The following is a 22,108-nucleotide window of genomic DNA, read 5'->3' as shown; positions in this document are numbered from 1 at the left end:
CTACTCAGAACGTCCAGTCTGGCTGAAACACTCGTCCTGCCACTGACCGCCCGGCTACACACCCACAGACGAGGGCTCAAACCGCCCCCACGCCCGCCCTCGCCCCCACCGCCCACCCCCGAAACCAAACGCCTCCTCACCCTGAAGCTTTGCACATTCAAACCAGGCTCCATCCTGTGCCTGGAAGCACCACAGCCTGACACATGAGGGGGGATGCCCAGAAGAGGGCTCTGAGCCCACTGCTCCGGGCAGGAAGCCCAGGGCAGAGGTGATCAGCACTGGTCCAGCTCGAGCAGCAATTCTGGGGAGAAATTTTTCTACTCGATGCTATCATCAGAGACAAGAATTCAGCCTCGCACGCCCCATTTCCTTCTCTGTGCTCTGATTTGCCTACTGGCTGTCATCACTGCCAGAAGACATCTCTCCTAGGGTCCCAGGGTGGCATCCATCAGGTCAGAGACCCACTGTCCGGCTGGACCTCGAGACTACATGCTGTGTCCCATGTCCCAGTCTGTAACAGAGTCACATGGAATGGCTTTCGCTCAAGCTTTAAAAGTAACAAAATGTCGATGACTCCCTTAGGCCTCTGTGCTCACCTTCAGAAACAATTATGGAAGCCGCTAACCCCATGGGGAGAGGGATGGGCCATGTCTGACTGACCAGGCTTCTCTTCTGCTTTGTGTTCCCCGATGAGGTCACATGACCAGGCTCACAGAGGCCACCTTTTTCACCCCGAGCCTGTTCACAGAGGGCTGAAACATACACCTGCAACACATTTTTCAGCAAAACAATCTACTCCATAGCTGGGACAGAAAGGCACAGCGGGAAATCAGCATTCATGTGTGCAACTGTTCCAAGCCACTTGTCTCAGAAAGAAAGCTTGGGCAGCGTGTGCTGGAAGCTTGGCAGATATGATGCTTTATGTCGAGTTCTGTTTAAACTCTGTGTAACCCAAACCTCTATGTTATGACAAACTTCATATCTCAAGGCACACTACTTTGGGGGAGGCACAAAGCTTCTGCAGGTAGAGGTGATTTTTTCAAAGCCTAGCACTGGGTGACAGCTTGTACTTGGTAGACAAGGGATTGGAAGCTGGGCAGGCCGGCCCTCACTCTACAAATGGTCATGCAAAAGGGCCCAGGGCAGTGATGTGGACCAAGGACTCTGTTTTCTGTGAAAGCAATTCACCACTCAGATATTTCTTAACCTCACGTCTGCAAACGGCTTCTATCCCTCCAGTATACAGCATCAGAAGCTCTTACTGCGCAAAATAATTTTTAAAAACTCACATGTACTTTATTTCTTCCAAAATACCCAGTTCTAGCTCATACCCATGTTACAGGGGAAAAAAAAAATATGACTCTAGGTCACCAACTTTGGTACCAAATGCCAGGAATGCGATCCTCTCTCTCTCTCTCTGAGTTTCAACAGGACAATGACCAAAAGATTGTTTTGATTGTTAAAAACTGTGGTTTCCAATGTGTAGACCCCAAGTCTACTGTAGAGGCTAGTGCAAGGCAGCCAAAGTCCACCCCCCCACACACACACAGGCAGATAAATAAAACTAAAACTCCTAAGCACGTAGTCCCACCCAAGGTCAGTTAATGCTCTACCATAGCAGAGCTCAAATCCTGCACAGCAGGATCACCTTGAGAGCATTTCAAAACTGGCTCCACACCCAGGTTGCACCCCAGACCAACCACGCCAGATTTTCTGGGGGTGCAACTCAAGACATCAGCATTCTTCGAAATCCCTGAGTTTTTGAAGCCAGGCCCGAAAACCATGGCTCTGGCAAAACACGAAGTTCACGGGCCCACCTGCCCCTCCTCTGCCCACACGCCCAGGTGACGAACGCGCCGCGCGCACGCACGAAAGAGCCCCGCAGCCCTGGGCGGGCCGCCCCTACCTATGTAGAGAGAGGAGTCCTTCCTGCGCACGTGGTCGTCGATGTAGGAGACGCCCAGCGGCTGCACGGGCGTAGCACCGATGCCCAGGAGCACCTGGGCGCCAATCAGCAGCAGGTACATCATGTTGGTGGCGGTCCGGCTGCGGCAGATGAGGTCTGGGTCGGGCCCCTGGTCGCCGGCCGAGCCGTTGGCGGCGCACACGTCGCGGCCCTCGGCGGCCCAGCGGATCTCGCCGGCCTCGTACTTGTACTGGTGGGTCAGGAACTCGGGCAGCGCGGACAGCAGCGCGCCCAGCGCCATGACGATGCCCCCGCAGCCGATGAGGCGCGGCCGGTGCCCGCGCGCCCCGAAGTAGCTCACGAAGAGGATGAGCGCCAGGTTGCCGATCTCGAAGCTGCTGGCGATGACCCCCACGTCGGCGCTCTGCAGGTTGAACCTCCGCTCCAGGGTGGTCAGCACGCTCACCTGCGGGTGCAAAACGAAATCTCAACGCCAATCCCGGTGGGCGCCACGGAGGAGGCCCCCTTCCGGCCTCGCGGCGCCCGCGCCCCTTTGTCCTCGATGCGAAAAGGCACCTGTGCAAAGTGCTTTAAACCTGAAGCGTCTAGAAAACGTTTACTTAACTATGATAACCCTAATTACACCGTTAAAGAATTAACTTTGCCAGTGGCAAAGAAGTTTTTCTTGGCACCTGTGTCCGTCCCGAATGGTTCTGCCTCTATTCAGGAAGCACAGTTTCTCCCACCCCACAGCGATCTGGGGCCCAGGTGTCCTGTGAAAGTCCAGGAGTCCACAGTTTTCACACGCTCCCAACTCTATCCTATTTTAAAAACCCATGCTGAGCGGGCCTAGGAGCCAGGCTTTTGCGTTCCTTTTTCATTTTTTTTTTTTTTTTAACCGGGTTAGCATACCTAAGGAAAATAAATAAAAACTAAATGAAACAAAAACCTTGGTGGCAAAACGGACAAGCTAGATGAGCTCATGAGGCAAATCGTTAGCTCTTCGCTTCACTCTGGAAATTTCCAGACAATGTAGGTGTCCCCAGAAGCCACCAGGTAAATACATCCCTGACTGCTCTATGCCCTACAGCCCTCCGTGCCAAAGCCCCTTGGATGAAATATTTTTATCACTTTCCCACCTTGGCATTCTTGTCTGCTTTAGTTTTGTTGAACAAACATTTACAGAATAGCTTCTGTTGGCTACCTTACGCCCTAACGCAGAAGACAGAACAAACAAGGAAGATACGACACCTGGCCTGAAGATGCCACCTAGCAGAAAGGTGGGCATGGACCTAAGGGTATCACGAAGTGCCTGGATGTGACATTCGTGATGCAAACATCACACCTGGGGCAGGGAGGGGGTGGTCAAGAGGAGGTGCTTTATTTTCGGGCTTCTTGAGGGAGAGCAGAAATGAATGGCCTCTGCTTCCTGCTGTTCGCAGGTTCCAGATAGGGGATTGTGAGCAAGGCAAGAGTTTCCGTCACAGGGGATGCGACAGCCCTAGCTGGAAGAAGTTTCCAGCAAAAGAAACAGTGTGAGCGAAGTCAGGTGGTGTGGCTTAATAATGGCATGGAAGTACCTGGAAAGGTGAGCTGGGGACAGAGTATAGTCACAGGTGCCAGCCTAATGAAATTAGACAGTCCCGTGCAGTGTGGTGGGGTCAGGGAGGCAGGGCACCAACTATTAGTTCCTTAATTGGCTGTGCCCTTGGTAAAGTTATTTAACCCGTCCAAGACCTGATTTTTGTGAAACAGGAAAAATACCCACCTAGCAGGATGGCTGTGAAGGTCAGACCCAATGAATGCAAAGTCCCTTAGCAGAGAGCAGCCTTCCCCTACGGGCAGGAGAGCAGGGAGAGGCGGCGAAGCAGAGGGGTGCAGAGTCAGAGCTCTGGAGCCCAAAAGCCTGGGTCCGCCCTGACTTTGTGACCTTGGGCAAGTTACCCCATGCTCTCACCTTCCCACCTGTAAAATAGGACTAACAGTGCTACCTCGTGGGGCCGGTGCCAGGGGTAAATAACACCGAGGTGTACATGCTAGGTAAGGGCTATCTATAACCATTATCAATTATCTGTGGAGCATCGGGGAGCATCAAAGGCTTTGTAAAGCTACGAGTGACCCCAGGTGTGGCTAACGGGTGGCTTGAGAGCGAAGACGTGAATGTGCCCGTAGAGAAAAAGGCTGGACTGTTACAGAGAGGAGAAAAGGCCTAAGTCGATACACTGGCAATGGAAACGAACGGGGCAATTTTAGAAGCACTTGGAGACACAGAATTATATTTTGGGGGCCACTGAGCTGCATGCACTTATCAGTTGGGCATATGCTGCTCAGGAAGGCGGGGGGTGAGTTCCATGAATCTAGCCTTCCTCCAAGTGACAAACATGTGCACTGTTATCAACACCCAGCAGCCACAACCTCCCTAGTAATGTCCATACGCACGTGCCTGCGCGCACACACCACGTGCGCCTGTGATGATCAATTAGCAAACCTCTGCTCGGCCTTTATTATAAAAAAGAAATGTAACATGAAGACGCCTCTTAGCCATACTTTCGACCCCACACACATTGAAACAGACTCCTTTAGCCCCATGGTTCCCCAAGCTGCCTTCAGGTAGAAGCAGTTGGCAAGCATTAAAAAAAATTTTAGATGCCTGGCCCCTCCCAGTTTCTGACCCATTGGTCTGGGAGCAGCCCGGGCCCTGGGATTTCGTTAAAGGTCCCTGGGTGATTCTGTGAGCTGCACGGCGCTAACACGGTGACACGCATGACTCTGTCATTCCTTCAGCACTGGTCCTGCGGCAAAGCTCTGAAGAGCAGTGTTCTCACCCCGGCACAGGCCCCCGCCTGTGACCGACGACGGGACACCCGTGTGCCCCTCTGTTTCCCACATTCCAATTCCGATCGTTGTTTCCACAAGGCTTTCTAACCAAGTCGAGGCCAGCTCACAACTCCGTCACCCCTAGTTACGTGGTTAGAGTGTTATTTTCCAAACACCAAGTATTTGCAATTGTCGCGAAAAGAAATTTAGTGAGTTCCGGTCTCACCAAAATAGCTCTCAAATGCTCCCAAAGAAATTCTTTCTGAAAGGTCTGGCGAGTAAAAACAAAGGATTCGTTTATTCACTCCTTTGCTTCATGACCTACAACAAGCATGATGGCATACGTGCTCTAACAGGGGCGTGCAAGAGGTAGGCAACGTGGGAACCCCAAAGAAGGTAGCCTGACCGCGTAGAAGGTGGGGGTGCTTTGGGAGCTCCATCTAGGCCTTTGTGCTGAGTCTTGAGAGGTTCCTAGAGGAGGCCAGATGCAAAAATGCAACAGGGATACATCTGGGCAGGGTCCCCTGAGTGCACCACAGTCACTTCGAGCCGTCTAGTGTATCTGCAGCCTGGCGACCTCCACCACGGGGGTAAAGGACAGTGAAAGTGGGAGGGAGGGTGGACAGGTGGGACCAGCTGGGGCAGAAGCCCTATTTCATTTCCACCATGAGGCTTAATGACATATAGACTAGGCAGCATATCCGTTTGGGCAGGTGTGCCCTGTCATAAACTATGGCACAGGTATGGACATTTATGATGGCAGATAAGGGTGGTGGGGATAGAGACAACCAGGAGCACAAGAAATACAACCGGCTCTTTTAGAAAGAGCTGACACCTGTGCCTGTGGCGCCCATCCTGCCTCAAACCTGCCCTTGGCAGGGTGATCCACAGGGGTGACAGGAAGTCATAGAGTCTGTACCTCCTTAACTCAGCCTCAGAGACGTCCCCCCTGGATCAACGCTTAAGATACACAAACATGCTAAAAAGATGCTTTGTGGATCAATTAGATCAGAGGCTAATGTCTTCACTCACTGAAAACACAATTTTGAGAAGATAGACTAATTAAGTATGCCGGAGATCGTAAAACCCATTTGTGGCTTTTATGTGGCAGTGAACAATCCGGCGATGAGGAACACCCATGCTAAAGGGAACGACCGTCTTCACTTAACGGGTAACAGGACTGATGGAAAATGTCCTGATAATTAGGGACCAGGCAGGTGAAACGCCAGGAAGAAAAGGAAAGAGGACGTGATCTTGCCCTGTGCCAAGTGGACACGAAGTCATTATTAAAAGAATGCAATATTCATCCGATTTCTGCTACCACAATTCAAAAAAAGAAAAAAGGGGGTTCGCATCTTAGAATCTCCTGGAGCCGTGGTGAAAATATAGGGAGCCTGGAGTTTTATAAAGCTCCCAGGGTCTCTGATGCCCAAGGGGGCCGAAGACCATACAACTGGCATTTCAGGGACCCACGTACTACTCACCACCCATCTAGACCTGTGGCTGTCACCCTTCATGGCAGTAGAGTCACCCAGAGGGTGTCAGCCTGCCAAGCTCCAAGTGCGGAGGGTCTGGGATGGATCTGAGAATTGTCCCAACAACCCCCAGGTGCTGCCAACGGTGCTGTGCTTTGAGAACTATGCCCCGCTGGACTCTCTCCCCAACAAGCCCACCTCACTCAGGATTAAAGAGCCTAGTTTTTAAGTCAGCTGCAAATCGAAAGCACCCCCTCATTTCCAGGTCACAGAGACCCGCGTTTCCACATAAGGCAAAGTGGGCTGCAGTTTTGGAAGGCTCGCCTCTTAGGGTGCCTGAGGCATGTCCAGGCCAACCACAGCGATGGGGGCCTAGCCCAAAAGGGAGACTTGGGTCCACGCTGTCACAAGACAGGAAACGCCAGGGACCACGGCCTGGGGCAGATGAGCCATCCCGATCTCCCGAAGGGCCGAGGTTATCAGGAGCTCAGCGAGCAGCCAACTTCATAGGAGCCGTGGCTACAGGTCGGGATTGCTCTCGCGAGCCCTCCACAGGTCTGTCCACATTTCGACCCTGCCGTGCACAGTGGGGCCTGGACTGGAACTGGAATCACCTGGGAAGCTTTTAAAACACACCAGCGCCTGCCCCTCACCCCCTAAGACGCTGACGTAACCTGGGAGCTGGGCCTGGGGATGAGTATTTTCGAAGCTCCCAAGGTGACTCTTACGCACAGGCAGGTAGAGGTATGTGTGTGCATAGACGCACGGTACTCACGCCACGGAGAGGGCGCGTGTGCGTGCACGTTCGCAACAGGGCCACCTGGCCATATGACGGCGGCGCTGGAGCAGGGGAGCTTCGAGTTTAACGCCAGCGCTTACCCGAGTCAATCATTCTGAGCCTGTTGCCACATCTGTGCGTGCAGACAGTCCTTACTGGAGTGGGTGCTCGATCACGGCTGGCTCAAAGCAGACGCCCAGAACAGCTGCCATCCTCACAGGTGCGCACGCTCTGTGTGACTTCCAGTTCGATGCCATGCACAGTGCTTGCCTCGCGGCAGATGCAAGGAATCTAACTATGACTGAGGGACAATCCCTGGCCTGTGGGAGTTTATAGTCTGGGGAGAGCAGAAAGCTGCAATCAAGTAACACAGCCTCTGATACGGGGCGCATATAACAGAGCGGCAGAGAGCTCAAGGGAGTAAGAACACACCGCATGCAGAGAAAAACCTGTCTGGGATTCAACAAGGATGCACAGGATGGTAATAGATTGGGCAGAGCAGGGCGGTGGGGGGTGACAGCAGTCCGGGAGCAATGGTCAGCGGCGTGGGAGGCTTGGCGTGGCGGCGAGCAAGCTCACACCACCCCTGGAATAAGGGAGGTGCTCTGGCCTCAGCACTGTGAGGAGTGATCTGAGATAGAACGGCCTTGCAGGCAGGTGGAGGATCTGCCCTGGATTTGGGGTAGCAACACGACCCTGGCCGCACTGCATTGTATGGAGTGAGCAAAGATTGCCCGGGGAACTATTTCAACAGTGCTGGTGGGGAACGAGGCTTAGGCAGGGCAGGGCTGGCCGACCGTCAGAGGAGCACATATGCATGACAGGCGCCTCAGAAGTAAAATGCAGCAGAGCCGCAGCCTGGTGGGAGGCCTGGGTCAAGGAAGGCGGAGCCGAAAGGACCCTGGAGGAGTCTCCCTGGGCTCGACCTGGAGACAGGTGAGGCCTGAGAGCTGGGAGGCTGACAGGAGAGCCAACGTCTAAAAGCATTTCTGCTCTGAGGGGCAGAGGACACGACAGAGGCCAGCAGGCTGCCCCTGGTGAACCTGAAGGAGGCTGCACCCCCAAACCCCATGCTCAGCAGGAGCAAGGCCCACGCTAGGGAGCAGAGGCAGAAATGGTCCAGGAGATGTCGACCTCACATTAAACTGTAGTCACACAAAGGATGCATGGTCCCCTTGTCGGGATTCTGGAACAGAAACTGGCTCGCTTTTTTCTGCAAAGGGCCAGAGAGTAAATATTTTAGGATTTCCAGGCCACACGGTTCCTGTAGCAACTACTGGACCCACCCTAGCAACATCTATACGCAATATGCAAACAATGGGCACGGCTGTGTGCTAATCACACTTTAATAAAAACAAGCAGCGGGCGGGATCTGGCCCCAGACCCCACATCGCCAAACTCTGCCAATCCGGTTCGGGAAATCACGTTATTCCCGTGTTTATAATAAAAATGCTGGCCATTTATAACAAGTTTGTGAAGCACTCCTGCTTCTGACACAAAAAAGTCATTCTAGTCACAACTTTAATGCAAGCTTATTTGATCCAATAAAAATAATTTGCAAGTCAAGTTTAATTTCTTGTCTGAGGTGCCAAGGACATGTCTTCTTGCAGTAAAGGGGGGAGGGGCTTAACCACGGAAGTCCAGGGACCCCTCCCCCCTGCTGAGGCAGCAGAAGCAGTTTCACCAAGTGAGTCACACTGTGTGGTTGTTTGTCATCTGAACAGCAGCAAGTAACTTAGGGCACAGGGGAAGGGGCGCACACACACGGCATTCACTTATGAATCCAGGATCCAAGGGATGCAGAACCAGGTAACGGAAGAAAACACAGACGCAATTCCTGTCACTGCCCAGGTGGCAAACAGATCGCTCGCCCGCCCACCCACCTCACAGGTCGGCCAGGTAAGAGAGCCATGCAGTCCATGTTGCTTTATTTCTGATGGAATGATTGAGCCTCTACTGTGACCACGTGACACACGGGTGGCATGCCACGACCATTTTCATGAAAAAGCTGAGTAAGAATAATGTAGAGAATCCCCAATTTAGAGATAACTAACTCTGGCCTCCAGCTCACACGGAGGGCATCGGTACCCGGGGGATGCGGGGAGGCGGATGGAAAACATGAGAGGTTTTGAGAGCCACACACTAACCACGAACCTTAGGCGCCTGTAACTTCCTTTTCCCGTGTGTAATATGAAGGTAACAATTCTGCCCTCACAGCCCATCACAAGCTTCAAATATGCAACGTTCATCACTGTGAATGACGTTATGCCTGGGGTTGCGAATGCGCAACGTGGCTTTGCCCATCTTTGTGACAGTATCTTGAGAATCCGCCAGCCCTCTCCATAACCTGGGTTTTTAACAAAGGCACCATCATTTCCTCTGATTATCCTGAGAGTGAGCATCTCGACCAGCTTTCCTTAGAAAGGCCTCACTGGTCTCCTTCTCTAAAACTTCGTCTCTGCCATTTCCTGCATCTTTCTCAGACTGTTTTTTTTCCCCTCGACACCCCGTTTCTTAGTTTCTCTCATCAATCTAGTCTCCCAAGCAGCTCTCTTCCCTGAATGACTCTAAAGGATATCGTTAGCAAACTTTTTATTATTCCTCATATTTAGTGAAACCTTATAGTCAATTAATTCTAGGAAAATGTGTAACATTTTATGCTCTTCTTTAAAAGAGCTCTACATTTAATTACTTCCTAATTATAAATCTCACCAGCGATTTTTCTCTATGGCTTGTGGTCCCTCACAGGGAAACAAAGGTTTTCCCATCTCTGCTGGGTACAATTAATAGAATTTTCTTCCACACAGTTATTGAGCTGTACATTTTTACACCAGAAATTTTTACATCAGGCTATATTATTAATAGTTTGTGTTTAGCACCTTTCACACAACGACTGCAGACATTCTTTCAATTCACAAATTTGTGGTGCCAGGTCTCTTTTATTAGAGAAACTTCAAGAACTGTAGGAGTTCAAAGATTTCCTCAGCGTTCAACAAAAGTTGTATAGAGGACCACACAGAGTCTTAAGAAAGATTTCCGTCTAACGTATTAACAACTTATGCACATACACACACACACACTCCCCAAGCAGAATTGTTTTTACAGAATCAGGCATCTCTACATCGCCTAGAGACCAGGCTCACTGTCAGATGAATTGAAAAACCCTACAATGAGCACCTGTGCCACACCAGGAACTAACGCACGAACTAGAGAAGCTCTCAAATAGCTCACAGTACAATAGAGATGGCAACTATGAAAACAGACAACTATCACAGAGGATGAACAAAGCTTCTCTCTACCAGAATAAAGAGAAGCAGAGAGTCACTCCCTGCCTCAGCGAGCTGCTCTGACCCCGGGGGTGAAGGCTAATGGGCTCTCTCAGGTAAGCAGAGGGAGCCCTCAGCAAACTGCTCACCAAACTTGCTGCTAAAAATATGTATTAGTCATGGTTAAAAGTTATGCAGGGAAGAAAAGAGTTATGAAGTCATATAATTTTGAACAAAGGTGAGCAGGTTTCTTTACTACAAGATTTACATGAGAATTCCAAACAGTAACATTCATTGTTAATCATTCATCAAAATATATATTATGTAGCATTTCCTGAAACTCTTCTGACTATGGAATCTTTTTTTTAATACTAAGCATCCCTTGAAATATATATATATATACACATATATATACACACACATATATATACACACATATATATATATACACACATATGTGTGTGTGTGTGTATACACATACATACTTTCAGAAACACTATGTTAAAGCTGATATAAGAAGTTTTTAATTAAGTACTAGTAAAAGCTCTGTTGCTCCTAGCAGCTAATTTTATTGTTCCTCTCAGCCTGGCTAGCTCCAACCAAAGCCTATTACACAGTATGACTTTAGTTCTATTTCCCTTTTTGCTTTGCTTACTAGGAATCTCACACTCAAACCTGCAGCCATGCTATAGCAATGGGGTAGGATACCAGGGCTTCACACAGGCATTTCATTTCTTTTTCTTCCTGGTCTTCAAATCCTACTTGTCATTCCACAGGAGTCAAGCACTTTTAAACCACTGCTACCAAGGCAGGGCACGAAATCGGTATACACAAATTCTTCAAGAGCACGCCGCCAGGCAGGTCAGGTTAAATCCTAAAAGCCAAGACCATCTACTTCCACCTAATTACATCCTCTCTCGGAAATGAATGAGCTGATGAGAAAATAATATGGTTACCAAGCTTGTGTGTCCGGGTGTAAGATAAACACAGACCATAAGAAAACAGTGTCTGCTCATGTACAGCATTAAAAAACTTCCACGACAATAAGAAGGTCTACATTTTGGTGCCCTTCTCATCCCTTCTCTGAACATCCGTATTCTGACTGGCATCTGCATGGGCCCTGGCCCCACAAACCCGACAGCCGTCCCTGGCTCCACACCCCACTGGCCTCTGCCCCTCTCCAGACCCCGCCCGCCTCAGTTCCGCTGTCCCTGCCTCATCTCTGAAGCCTCCCAGGTGCACCTGCCCGGGCCACTGTCCTTCCTGTCTCACCTCATTCCATCCATCCTCACTTGATTCTCTGCCTAAAACTCCCCAATGACGCTCACTGCCACCTGGAAAAGCCCGAGCTCTTCGTCTTGGGGTGACAGACCTGCCGAGATCTGACCGCGTTCTGCCTCTCCCCTCCCTCCTGTGCATGTTCCCACGCTGGCCTGGCTCATTCTCATGCCCAGGCCTTCAGATGAGCCGTAGTGCCCTGTCCCACCCCACTCACCTCAGGAATCCCTACTGGTCTAGCAACAGGGGGCTCACGTGCCGCCTCCGCTATGAATCCTCCTTGCCTCCATCTTCTCCCACGCAGCCTCAGTACTTGGTACAGTATAAGAGAAATGGCACAGCCATCACGATTTGGGCATGTCTGGCGTCCCTCGTGAAGGCCGAAAGGTCCCTGAGGTCAAAGGCTGCCTTGTCACGTCTGCAGTCCAGAACGGGGCACATGGTGGCCGAGCCAGGCCACTGCATATAGTTGTGCAGGATGCACACTTTCCTGCACCAAGGTGTCCTGTCGAGGTGCTGAATTCAGCCCAGACTTGGTTTATTTACCCCAGCTGCATTCACTGGAGGGATAAGGACCAGTTACCCATGGACATGACAGCTCTGTGCAGAAGACCAGCAGCGGGGGTTGGTGACCACACACAGCGAGTCCCTCTGCCCTCCCACCTCCCTTTGAGCAAGGACCTAGACAGGCATCGCGGCCAAGCTGCTCTCCCCACTCCCAGAGATGCCTGATGCAGGGGAACTTTCTGAGAGGGCGGCGGCGACTGTGCTGAATTCACTGCAGCACGGCCCGTGAGCAGCACCGGGCATTTCTGGCAGTCTCTGGGGCTGGGAGGGAAAACGCACGTGAGCCCAAGATGAGGACTGACCCCCGCTTGGCCTCGGCCAGGCACAAAGCCATCTGCTCCTCGGCCCCTGCCATCCTTCCTCCTCGCACCTGCGGGCTCTCTGAGAGCTGCCCTCATTCCCTCCAAATGCCAAGCATCACTCAGGAAAGGGGACCCGAGGCTCAGATGCGCTGACTCTGTGCGAGGCACCAGGCCAGCAATGCGGGGACTAAAGTCCCAAATTTGAGATGCGGGCCCTGCCCTTACCGAACTAATAATAAGAGCTCATATTTTGTAGCATTTACAATGTGCCAAGGACTGCTCCTAGCGCTCTATGTATATTATAACAACCCCGCTAGGTAGGTACTGTTATTATCCCCATTTTACAGATGAGGAAACTGAGGCCCGGAGGTTAAGTGACTTGACCGAAGTCTCGCACGTAACAAATGGCGGAGCCAGGATTGAAGCCCATACAATCTGGTGCACGAGTCCATTCTCTTAATCACCACATGATTTTCTTCCTCTCTGGACAAAACAATGGGGATGGAACGGCACTGTGAGAAGCTGGACAAACCCCCTCCTCAAAGAACAACGATAAAGGTCTCAGAAACAACCATTTCAAGACTCTGGAAACTGACGAAAACATAAACTAACTGAGAAACATTTATTCACGGAAAACTAGACCTCTGTCAAAATGAGTGGGGATCTGGGTTCTTTCCCTCCCTCCCACGTGCTGCCCACACTGTGGCTGGCACAGCGGCTCCTCCAGGTGGGTTGGCCATGCACACCGGCAGCCTCGCGGTTCACACTCAGTGGTGCTGTCAAGCAAGAACACCAGATCCAGCAAAACTATCACCTGAAACCAAAGGCAAAATAGAGAGATTCCTAGATCGAGAAAGACCGGGAGACTTCATCGCCCACAGATCTTCCTCGCAAGAAATACGAAAGGAACTCTTCAGGTGGAAAGGAAATGATATCACACAGCAACCTATCTACACACACAAATATACACTAAGAAATAAAGAGCCCCAGAGAAGTGAAATATGTGGGTGAATACAAAAGGCAGTATAAATATACGTTTCCCATTAACAGCTTTAGAATGCACAGGGTCACACAAAACAATGTCGCTGCACTGTTAAACTCAGGATACATACAGATGTAATACATATGCCAATAGCACAAAGGAGGGGGAAGAAACCGAGCTGTACGGGACAAAGTTTTACAGGAGTTAAGTTAGCACCGATCTGAAGTGGGCTGTGAGGACTTAAGATGCATGCGGTAGACGCAATCGCAAAGAAAAAAATTCAAAACATAGGGGACGATGAATTAAAACGAAACATGGGAAAAACATCTATTGAACACAGAGAAGGCAATAAGGAAAAAAAAACAGAACAAAGAAGACATGAGACGTCAAACAAATTACAAAATGGCACATGTGAACCCGACCGCAGCAACCTCCGAACAGAGCCCCAAAATACACGAAGCGAAAATTGACAAAATGAAAGGAGAAATAAACAATCCAATGACTATGGTGGAAGATGTCATTATCCCTCGCAACAGCTGACAATACAGCTAGACAGAAAATCAGCAAGGAGAAAGATGATGAAAGAACACTTTCTACCGATTTTAAAAGTCAACAATAAAATGACGAACAACCTAATTTAAAAAATAGGTAATCTGAGTAGACATTTTACTGGCGAAGACATACAAATGTCTAATAAGGATTTGAAAAGATGCTCAGCATCATCAGTCTTTAGGAAAATACAAATAAAAGTCACAAGGTCCCACTATCCACCCACTAGAATGGGTATAATAAAAAAAACACAGACAATACCAAGCATTCATGTGGATGTGGAGAAATATTCATACATTGCTGGTAGGGATGTAAAAGATGAAATGGTTATGGCCACTATGAAAAAACAAATGGACGGCTTAAAAAATATGTAAATAAAGGTATATATATTTACCACATGACTCAGCAACTCCACCCCCAAGCTCCCCAAGAGACGTGAAAACATATATCTACACAAAGACAGCGACTAGCAGCATTATTCATAATAACTCCCAAATGGAAACAACCCAAATGTCCATCAATGATCAACGGGTAAACAAAATATGGTATATCCATAAATCCAATAGTAATCCAACCCAACTGATCTAATATCGACTAAATTCCAATACCATGGAATCATATTTGGCAATGAAACAGAACAAACTGCCAATGCATGCTATAATGTAGATTAACCTGAAAAAGGTTATGCTCATTGAAAGGGGCCAGATGTAAAAGACTGTATATTATATTATTCCGTTTGCATGAAATATACAGAACGGGCAAATCTTTAGAGAAAGGAATCAGGTGGCCTGGGCCTGGGGTGGGGCTGGGAGTCGGGTAGGGTCTGACTGCAAACGGGCAAGAGCAAACTTTCTGGAGTGATGGAACTGTTTTAAAACTTGACTGTGGTGACGGCCGCACAACTTCATACATTTGCTGAAGATCATTTTATTATATACTTAGAATGAATGGATTTCCTGGTATGTCAATGATACCTCACTGAAACAGAACAAAAAGACAACATGTACCCATAAATGAAATGTAAGGCAGGATGTGTTAAGTGCAAGAAAATGGGATGCAAGAGGCATCACTGGAGCTCGGTCTCGGAGAAAAGTAGAAGGTTGACAGGTGTCAGGTGAAGGCAAGGGGACCCCGAGGGGAGAGAACGTCGTGAGCAGACGTGTCGAGGTGGGGGAGGCTGGGGTCTGTTTGGGGAACCCCGCACCATGCAGTTTGCCGAAGCACAGAGGTGAGGACGGGTGGGGTCAGCAAGGCCTAGAGAACAGCCTCACTTTCTGGCCCTGAGTCAGCTCCTAACCTAAGCTACTTCCTCTCCTTGTTCCAGATCCGTGGTTGTGGGTTGAGTGTTGATCTGGCTATTTTGGAATCACTCCAGTGATAGCTACACCTCCAGAAGGTCTGGGGCACCTATGGGGTGGGGCCCGGGCGCTGGCATTTTGAAATCTCTCCACGAGATTCAGATGCTGTCTAAAATGAATGGGCGGTTTTCCCCAACGAGTCTGAGCAGCAGTTCAGCTGGACATATGCCGGCCTCTGCGCCTCACAGAACCGTACCTGGCCACTTCCTCACCCGGTGTGTCTCCTTTTAGGCAAAGGGTCTCCTTTTAGGCATTTTCTGTGAATGGAAAGTATGAGGCATGGAGAACAAAATTCTAGAGCAGTGTTTTTCGACCCTGTTTTCGTTATAACCCGCCCTTTCGAGAGCCTTTATAAACATTTCTAAAACTTCCATGAAATTTTAATGCCACAGACGTACTATATCTATTTATATATTGTATATCTATGCTTTATACATAAGTTTTTGTACCCCTCCCCCTCCCACAAGAAGCGACTTTCCCTCCACTAGGAGTGGCATTGCCCCCACTGAGAAGGCACGCTCGGGGGTCCCATGGCGAAGAGAACAAGAAGATGACCCCAACCCACCGAGCATAATGCCCGCATCTTGTGCATCTGCAAGTTAAATTCCTTTAGCTGAATTTTTCCAAATCAGTTGGAAACGAGGAAGTGAGTTCAGGCTTCTTGGCCCCTCCAGAAGAAACCCAAATGGCTCTGGAGGCCAGAGAATAATAGTGCCAGGCTAGACAAGAGCAATTATGGAAATGAGATGGTTTTATAGCTAATAAAAGCTAGGAGCCAGGAGAGACACACTGCTTGGAGAAACAGCACAGACAAGCAGGTCTAAGACAGTATTAGAAACAGTATCGAATGTAAAAGAAAAATACATTCTCTGACAAGACTGCCATCTCCAGCTTCTAGAACAAAGGTATTTGCCTCTGCAGTTGGATACACAGAGCAGTACATTCTTCGCCTCGGTAAGAAAGTGGCTACTGCCTAACTTGGGGCCAGAGAGCTGACAGCATGTTGCTCTGTGCACTAGAGACCTGAGGTCATAGCTTGGTTCTTGAGCAGGAAGCTGGGTGTGTGATGAACGGCCAGTGGATACATCCCCTGGAGAGGCTGGAGCCCGATCGTGTTAACTGGGTCACATTATCTCCCTACGACTCCATGCTTAGAAAATAAACTGTGTTGAAAGAGACACCTTCACGGAAGCCGAGAACACCAGCACCAAGCCAAGGATATGTGCTTTCTGCATCTCACTCCGCATCTTGAGCAAAGGCTCCCTTTCACACTCCGCTTCACCCGGCTCTGGCCCTGCAGTTACAGCCCCTGCACCCCTCCTCACGTGGACACGTCATCCACCGCAGGACGCCTGGACAGGTCAGAAAACAGGAGGTGGTCTTGCAAATGCAAGCCTCGGACATGCGGTCCCAATACTGCCCCAGGCACACTGCTGCCTTGGCTTGGCACCCAGGAGCAAACTGATCCAGTCAGCTGCTGGTGTCCGGGGAAACTGGCTTTGTCACGATGACGGTCCCAAGCATTGGCACCAGCAGAGAAAAGCCCTGACATGAGTGATCTCGGCAGTTAAGGAGCCAAGATGAAGCAGTCAGAAATCGGAAGGCTGTTGGCTTTTTATTTTGATCCCCAAACTGTAAAAGCCAGGGTAAGAGATTAGTTGTAACATCCAACTTCTTCACATTGTGGTAGGAACTTCTTCACAGTGTGGTAGGAACTTACCATACTTGATCATGAATTCTCACAACTTTCCAGCCGCCAAGAAGGCATCATTCTCTCTATTTTCCAAAGGAAACTAAAGATCAGGATAGTTACATATCTTTCCTAAGGTCACACAGCTAGAGAGCGGCAGAGGCAGGATTTCAATCCAGGACTGTCTGGCTTCTAAGCTCCTGATACGTCTTAGCAGAATCACAGCTGGCACCGTAGAGACATTTCTTAAGTATAATTCCGACCATTCTCCTACAAGACATAGCACATCCTGATGGAAAACATCTTATGTAAAGCTCACCTTTACTTACACCGGGACACCTGTTCTCTAAACTAGCAGTCCCCAACCTTTGTGGCACCAGGGACCGGTACTCCTATGAGAGCTAACGCCTCATGATCTGAGGCGGAGCTGAGGCAGAGATGCTAGTGCTGGGGAGCGGCTGTAGATACAGATGAAGCTTCGTTGGCTCACCTGCTGCTCACCTCCTGCTGTGTGGCCCGGTTCCTAATAGGCCACGGACCGGTACTGGTCCATGGCATGGTGGTTGGGGACCCCTGCTCTAAAAGAATCACCTCCCCGTATCATTTCTGCCTGGAGCTCCACCTCTGAGAAGCAGCTGCGGCCACATGTAGATCTGACTTTTATTCTGTTGGCAGATAAAAGTTTTTCAGCTTCGTGATTGCAGCCATCACTCTGGATCCTCACTGAGGAAATAAGGGGCTGGTTTGCTGAGTACAAGGTAGAGAGGTGCATACGCTCATGCTGGAAGCATTTGCATAAACACGAGAAAAGTCCCTGCCTTAAATCTAGGGCCAAATTACAAACCGAAGACATTGCAGGAAGAGATCTCTTAGGCCATGCTTGTTTCTTCCTTGGAAGCAGCTCTCTCTGGACTAAGCTGTGACTCCGTGAAGAGAAGAGAAACAAACTGGGAATGAGAGGAACCCAGCTTCTTTGAAGAGGAAAACCACAAACAAAGTGGTTTTACTGAAGATACAGAAGATATTGGTCATTTTGACGGAGGTAGGTCGAGACAGTTCAATAACCCCAGCTCCCTAGTTAAAAAAAAAAAGAAAAAAAAATCTATGCAGGCTCTAAAAGGAAGACCTGCCTGTATCATAAGGGGAGAACCTAATAAAAACACCAACTACCATACAATAATCTAATAACCTTTAACGATAAATACCACAGCACCTGGGAATTCAAAAGATGGGAGAGAACAGAGCTGGAGCACGAGCGCGAAGTGTGAACTCTAAACAAACAAACAGCTGCGACGTCCCCCACGAAACAAAGCAGGGCAGAGTCTAAAGAACCGCTAGAAACACCACAAATCAACGGTATTGGCTGCGAAACCAGATGGCAAGGCACAGTGATTTTTCTCCCAGGAATCGAATGTGAGCTTCGTGTCCCAAAAGCGTCCACGTGGGATCCCGCCTCGGTAACACATTCCGTGCTGGTCCTGGAGGATCAGTAGGCTTGAGCTGGCCCCCCTTCTCGGAGGGAGTGCACGCATTTCGAAACAGCCCGAAATCCTACAGCATGGCAAGAAGTTTCCCTTACACCAACGCTCTGAAAGTGAAATGTATCGTATTAAACTTGTGGACAGTTCCTTGCCCTTTTCATTAAGAAATGGACCCACTGCTGGAGGCACTGCTTCAGAGTCTGACAAAACTGATCACCCGCTGTTACTACCGCTGGGGACCCAGAGGTCCCCAGACTGTCATTTCTCCCACCCAGACACAGGGTAAAGGCGCTGTGTTAGTAATAATACCGCAATGTTTATATAGAGGAAGTCACATGACTTATTGCCACACAGGTCACTTTGCTTCGAAGCCTTCTTTTTCATGTAGAATACATCCTTTCAAATGTCCTTCTGGAGGCCGGACTGGAAGACCTGTGCCTACACTGCCACAGGCTGAGAAATAATGGCCGGGAACTCCGATCCCAAGGGACTGAGGAGCAGGGACTTCTGTGTCCCCACAAAGCAAATTCCTGGAGTCGCTGGAGAGGGATCGCGCCCCACGTGGATCGCAGCCTGTGGACCGGAAGAATGGCCTCAGCCTTAATTGCCTGAGTCTCGAGCTGTTCCCGGCTAGCTCCAACCTTCTCCTAAGACGCACAGGCTCCAGGGGCCACTTGCTTCTCTTTGCAACAGGAGCATACGGCAGGGGGCGAGGAAGTCCTTGTTGGTGGCAAAGTACAGGCTCCAGTACGGGTAGTACTGAAATTGCCCGAGAGCAGTTTAGAAGTCTCAGACCTGGCCCCAGACCCACTGAGTCAGAGTCTGCATTGTAACGAGATCCCCAGGTGCTGTGCGATTTCAAGTCAGAGAAACACTGCCTCGGGCTTCGTGCTTTATAATCCCCTAACCTCCTCTCCTTGGCATCACCAACGGCCTCCTTAAGTAAAGTGCAAGGAAGGTTAGCTTATTCAGTCGGTAGAAAGTCTACGTACCCTGACTCGCTGTCTAATGATATTGGGGGAGGAAGGCATATAAACACTCTCTGTGCGACCTTCACAAATCCACTCCACCGATAAGCTCCACCGGCTTTCCCTTGGTGCATCCCCACTCGTCAACTCTTCTGTCTCCTCTGCCACCATCTGTGCCCCGGCCATCACTGTCCTGTCCCCTGAGCCACCACATCACCCATGCACGACCACATGGCAACTAAAGAGATAGTTGGAGGGCAGGAGGCATTACTCAGCATCTTCCTACAGTTCCCCACGGCACCTGACTCGGGACCCTGGCCTGCGAGGTCCTGCCTCCACGCGAAGCTCAGGTCCTACTGCAATCCCCCGAGCTCATCCTGTCAACCACCTCGCCCTCCTTCCCGTTTCTCAGTCAGGCCGAGAACACCTTCATGGTGATCTGCTGCTCTCTGCCTGGGATAATCTTATCCCAGATCAGGACAAGGCTGTCTCCTCACCATATGTCGGTCTTAGCGCAGGTGTCCCCTCCTGAGCGAGGTTCTCCTTAAACGAGCGCTGCCATCCCTTCCAGACTGGTCACCATGGCAATCCCCTCAACGGTCCTCACTGCACTCAGGTACCTGATCTGGAAGTAGCTTATCCTGTGTTCTTAGGCTGTTCTGATACCCACCCCCCCACCCCCTCCAGCAAGCAAGCTGACACCTAAGACCTTCTGTCTCTTTGCTGACTGCTGGAGCCCAGAAGAGAAACTGGCATAAAACAGTAACTTCACACAGGTGTCCCCCGCAATCCCAAAGGAGAGTGCGCCTACAAAACCTTTCATAAGCCGCAATGGCGTGAAGTGAAGAAGCGATATTATCGTTAATTTATATGGAAAACACGTTGAGCATTCCTAGATCCAAATCATACCAAATGTGCTTAACTACGTCCAGTTTTACACTACACGTAACACCCTTATAAGCTTTCTTAGGCTTTTCTGATACCTTAGGACACGTCCTGCTAACGAATGCATAGAATGATTGGAGATAAAACACAGATGCTCACAGAGTTCAGAGCTGTGGGCTGGATGCTGAGGGGCTGAGTGTCGTGCCCGGGGAGGGGGCTTGGTGCACACTGGTCGGGTACGTGCTACCTCTATGATGGCTCATGCGAAGCAAACTCAGAACACTGATTTTGCTTTTCGCTTTTTTCATAAAAGCAAAAACCCTCTTCAGATTACTTTCAGTTTGTGAAAACAGATGCTCCTTGGCTTACAATGGGATTACATCCTGATAAACCCATTCTAAGCTGAAAATGTCCTAAAGGCGAAAATGCATTTGATACACCGAACCCACCAAACATCATAGCTTAACCCAGCTGGTTTCTACCGAATGAGTATCATTTTCATACCATTATAAAGTAGAAAAATCATAAGCTGAACCATCATAAATTGGGGACCATCAGTACTAACATGGGTCGTTCGTAAAAGTGAAGTGGCCTAACTTACACTTTCGAAAAGTGAGGGTTGCCTATATTTACTTATTGGATGGGTGGGTGGGTGGATGGATGGAAGGACGGATGGACGGACAGACGGACGAATGGACAGATGGATGGACGGACGGACGAGTGGGTGGGTGAATAGGTTGACATATGTATGGATGGATGGACAGGTGAATAGGTCGATGGGTGGGTGGGTAGGTGGATGGATGAGTTGATAAAATACTGGCCTAAAAGTTCTAGTCCTGTGGTTCTCAGCTCTAGCTGCAGGATAATCACTTGCAGATGTTTGAAAAATGCCAATACCAGACTGAATCGCAACCTCTGAACCCTAGAATATTCAGAGAACTGCGCTGTTTAACACTAGGCACACGTAGCTATAGCTATGTAAGTTTACATTGAGACTGAATAAAATTTAAAATGCAGCTCCCCAGTCACTACCTAGCCTGGCACCATATTAAGTGCTTGATACAATGGCAACAATAATAACAATAGCAAAAACAATGGCCGACAATACTGTCCCAGAGCTTTCCATATACCAGGTACCAGGTATTGTTCTACAAGCTTTACCTAGGTAAATTAATTTCATTTTCATATTGGCCATATCCTCATTTTACCTACGAGAAAATGGAGGCACAGAGAGATTCAAGAACCTCGTCCATGGTCACACAGCTGATGAGATGAGGGGTCAGAATTTGAATCCAGGCGCTGTGAATGGATTTTCGCCAAGGGAGAGCTGGAGGGGCCCCAGAGCTTCCCTGCGTTTCTTAGTGGTGACACCAGAGCCTCGAGCTGAGCACGGGGCAGGCCAATGTCACAGCCAGCCTGTGGCGCAGTCCCAGTGAACGCTCTGCTGCCTCTGCGGTGTGAGCTGTTCTCACCTCGTACTTGTGTCAGTGGAATGCGGCACAGAAAACAAGATCCAGGCTGGAAAGTTCTTCTAAAACCTTAATGGACAAAAGCTACAGCATTCAAACCGCTTTGCTCACAGGTCAATCAACCTATTCTGTGACAACTGCAGGACACATGGCTGAGAGAGTGAGGTGCCAGGCAGGGCCTCTGCAGATACCTCTAGGCTCCATGGACGTGCAGTCAGCTCTGTTTTAGGGGTGCTTTTCTCCCCACGGTGACTCAGACCTGCCCCAGGTCTTCTGACGCACTCACTTCCAAAACCACCCCCCACTTAGGCGGCAAGACCACACACAGCCCTCGTCC

At 49.7% G+C, this 22,108-nt stretch overlaps 1 protein-coding gene across 1 annotated transcript in view; it reads right to left on the bottom strand.

The window, feature by feature from the left end:
• SLCO3A1 (solute carrier organic anion transporter family member 3A1) overlaps positions 1–22,108 on the bottom strand; it is a 244,468-nt gene that overhangs the window by 201,794 nt on the left and 20,566 nt on the right. The window contains exon 2 of the mRNA XM_023529008.1: positions 1,907–2,372. Within this exon, the coding sequence (XP_023384776.1) occupies positions 1,907–2,372 (466 nt within the window). The remainder of the gene's footprint in view (positions 1–1,906; positions 2,373–22,108) is intronic.

This window comes from Pteropus vampyrus, unplaced genomic scaffold (genome assembly GCF_000151845.1).
Source record: "Pteropus vampyrus isolate Shadow unplaced genomic scaffold, Pvam_2.0 Scaffold34, whole genome shotgun sequence".
NCBI lineage: Eukaryota > Metazoa > Chordata > Mammalia > Chiroptera > Pteropodidae > Pteropus > Pteropus vampyrus.
The sequence above is the reverse complement of the archived record's forward strand: the minus strand, read 5'-3'. Positions and strand labels throughout refer to the sequence as shown.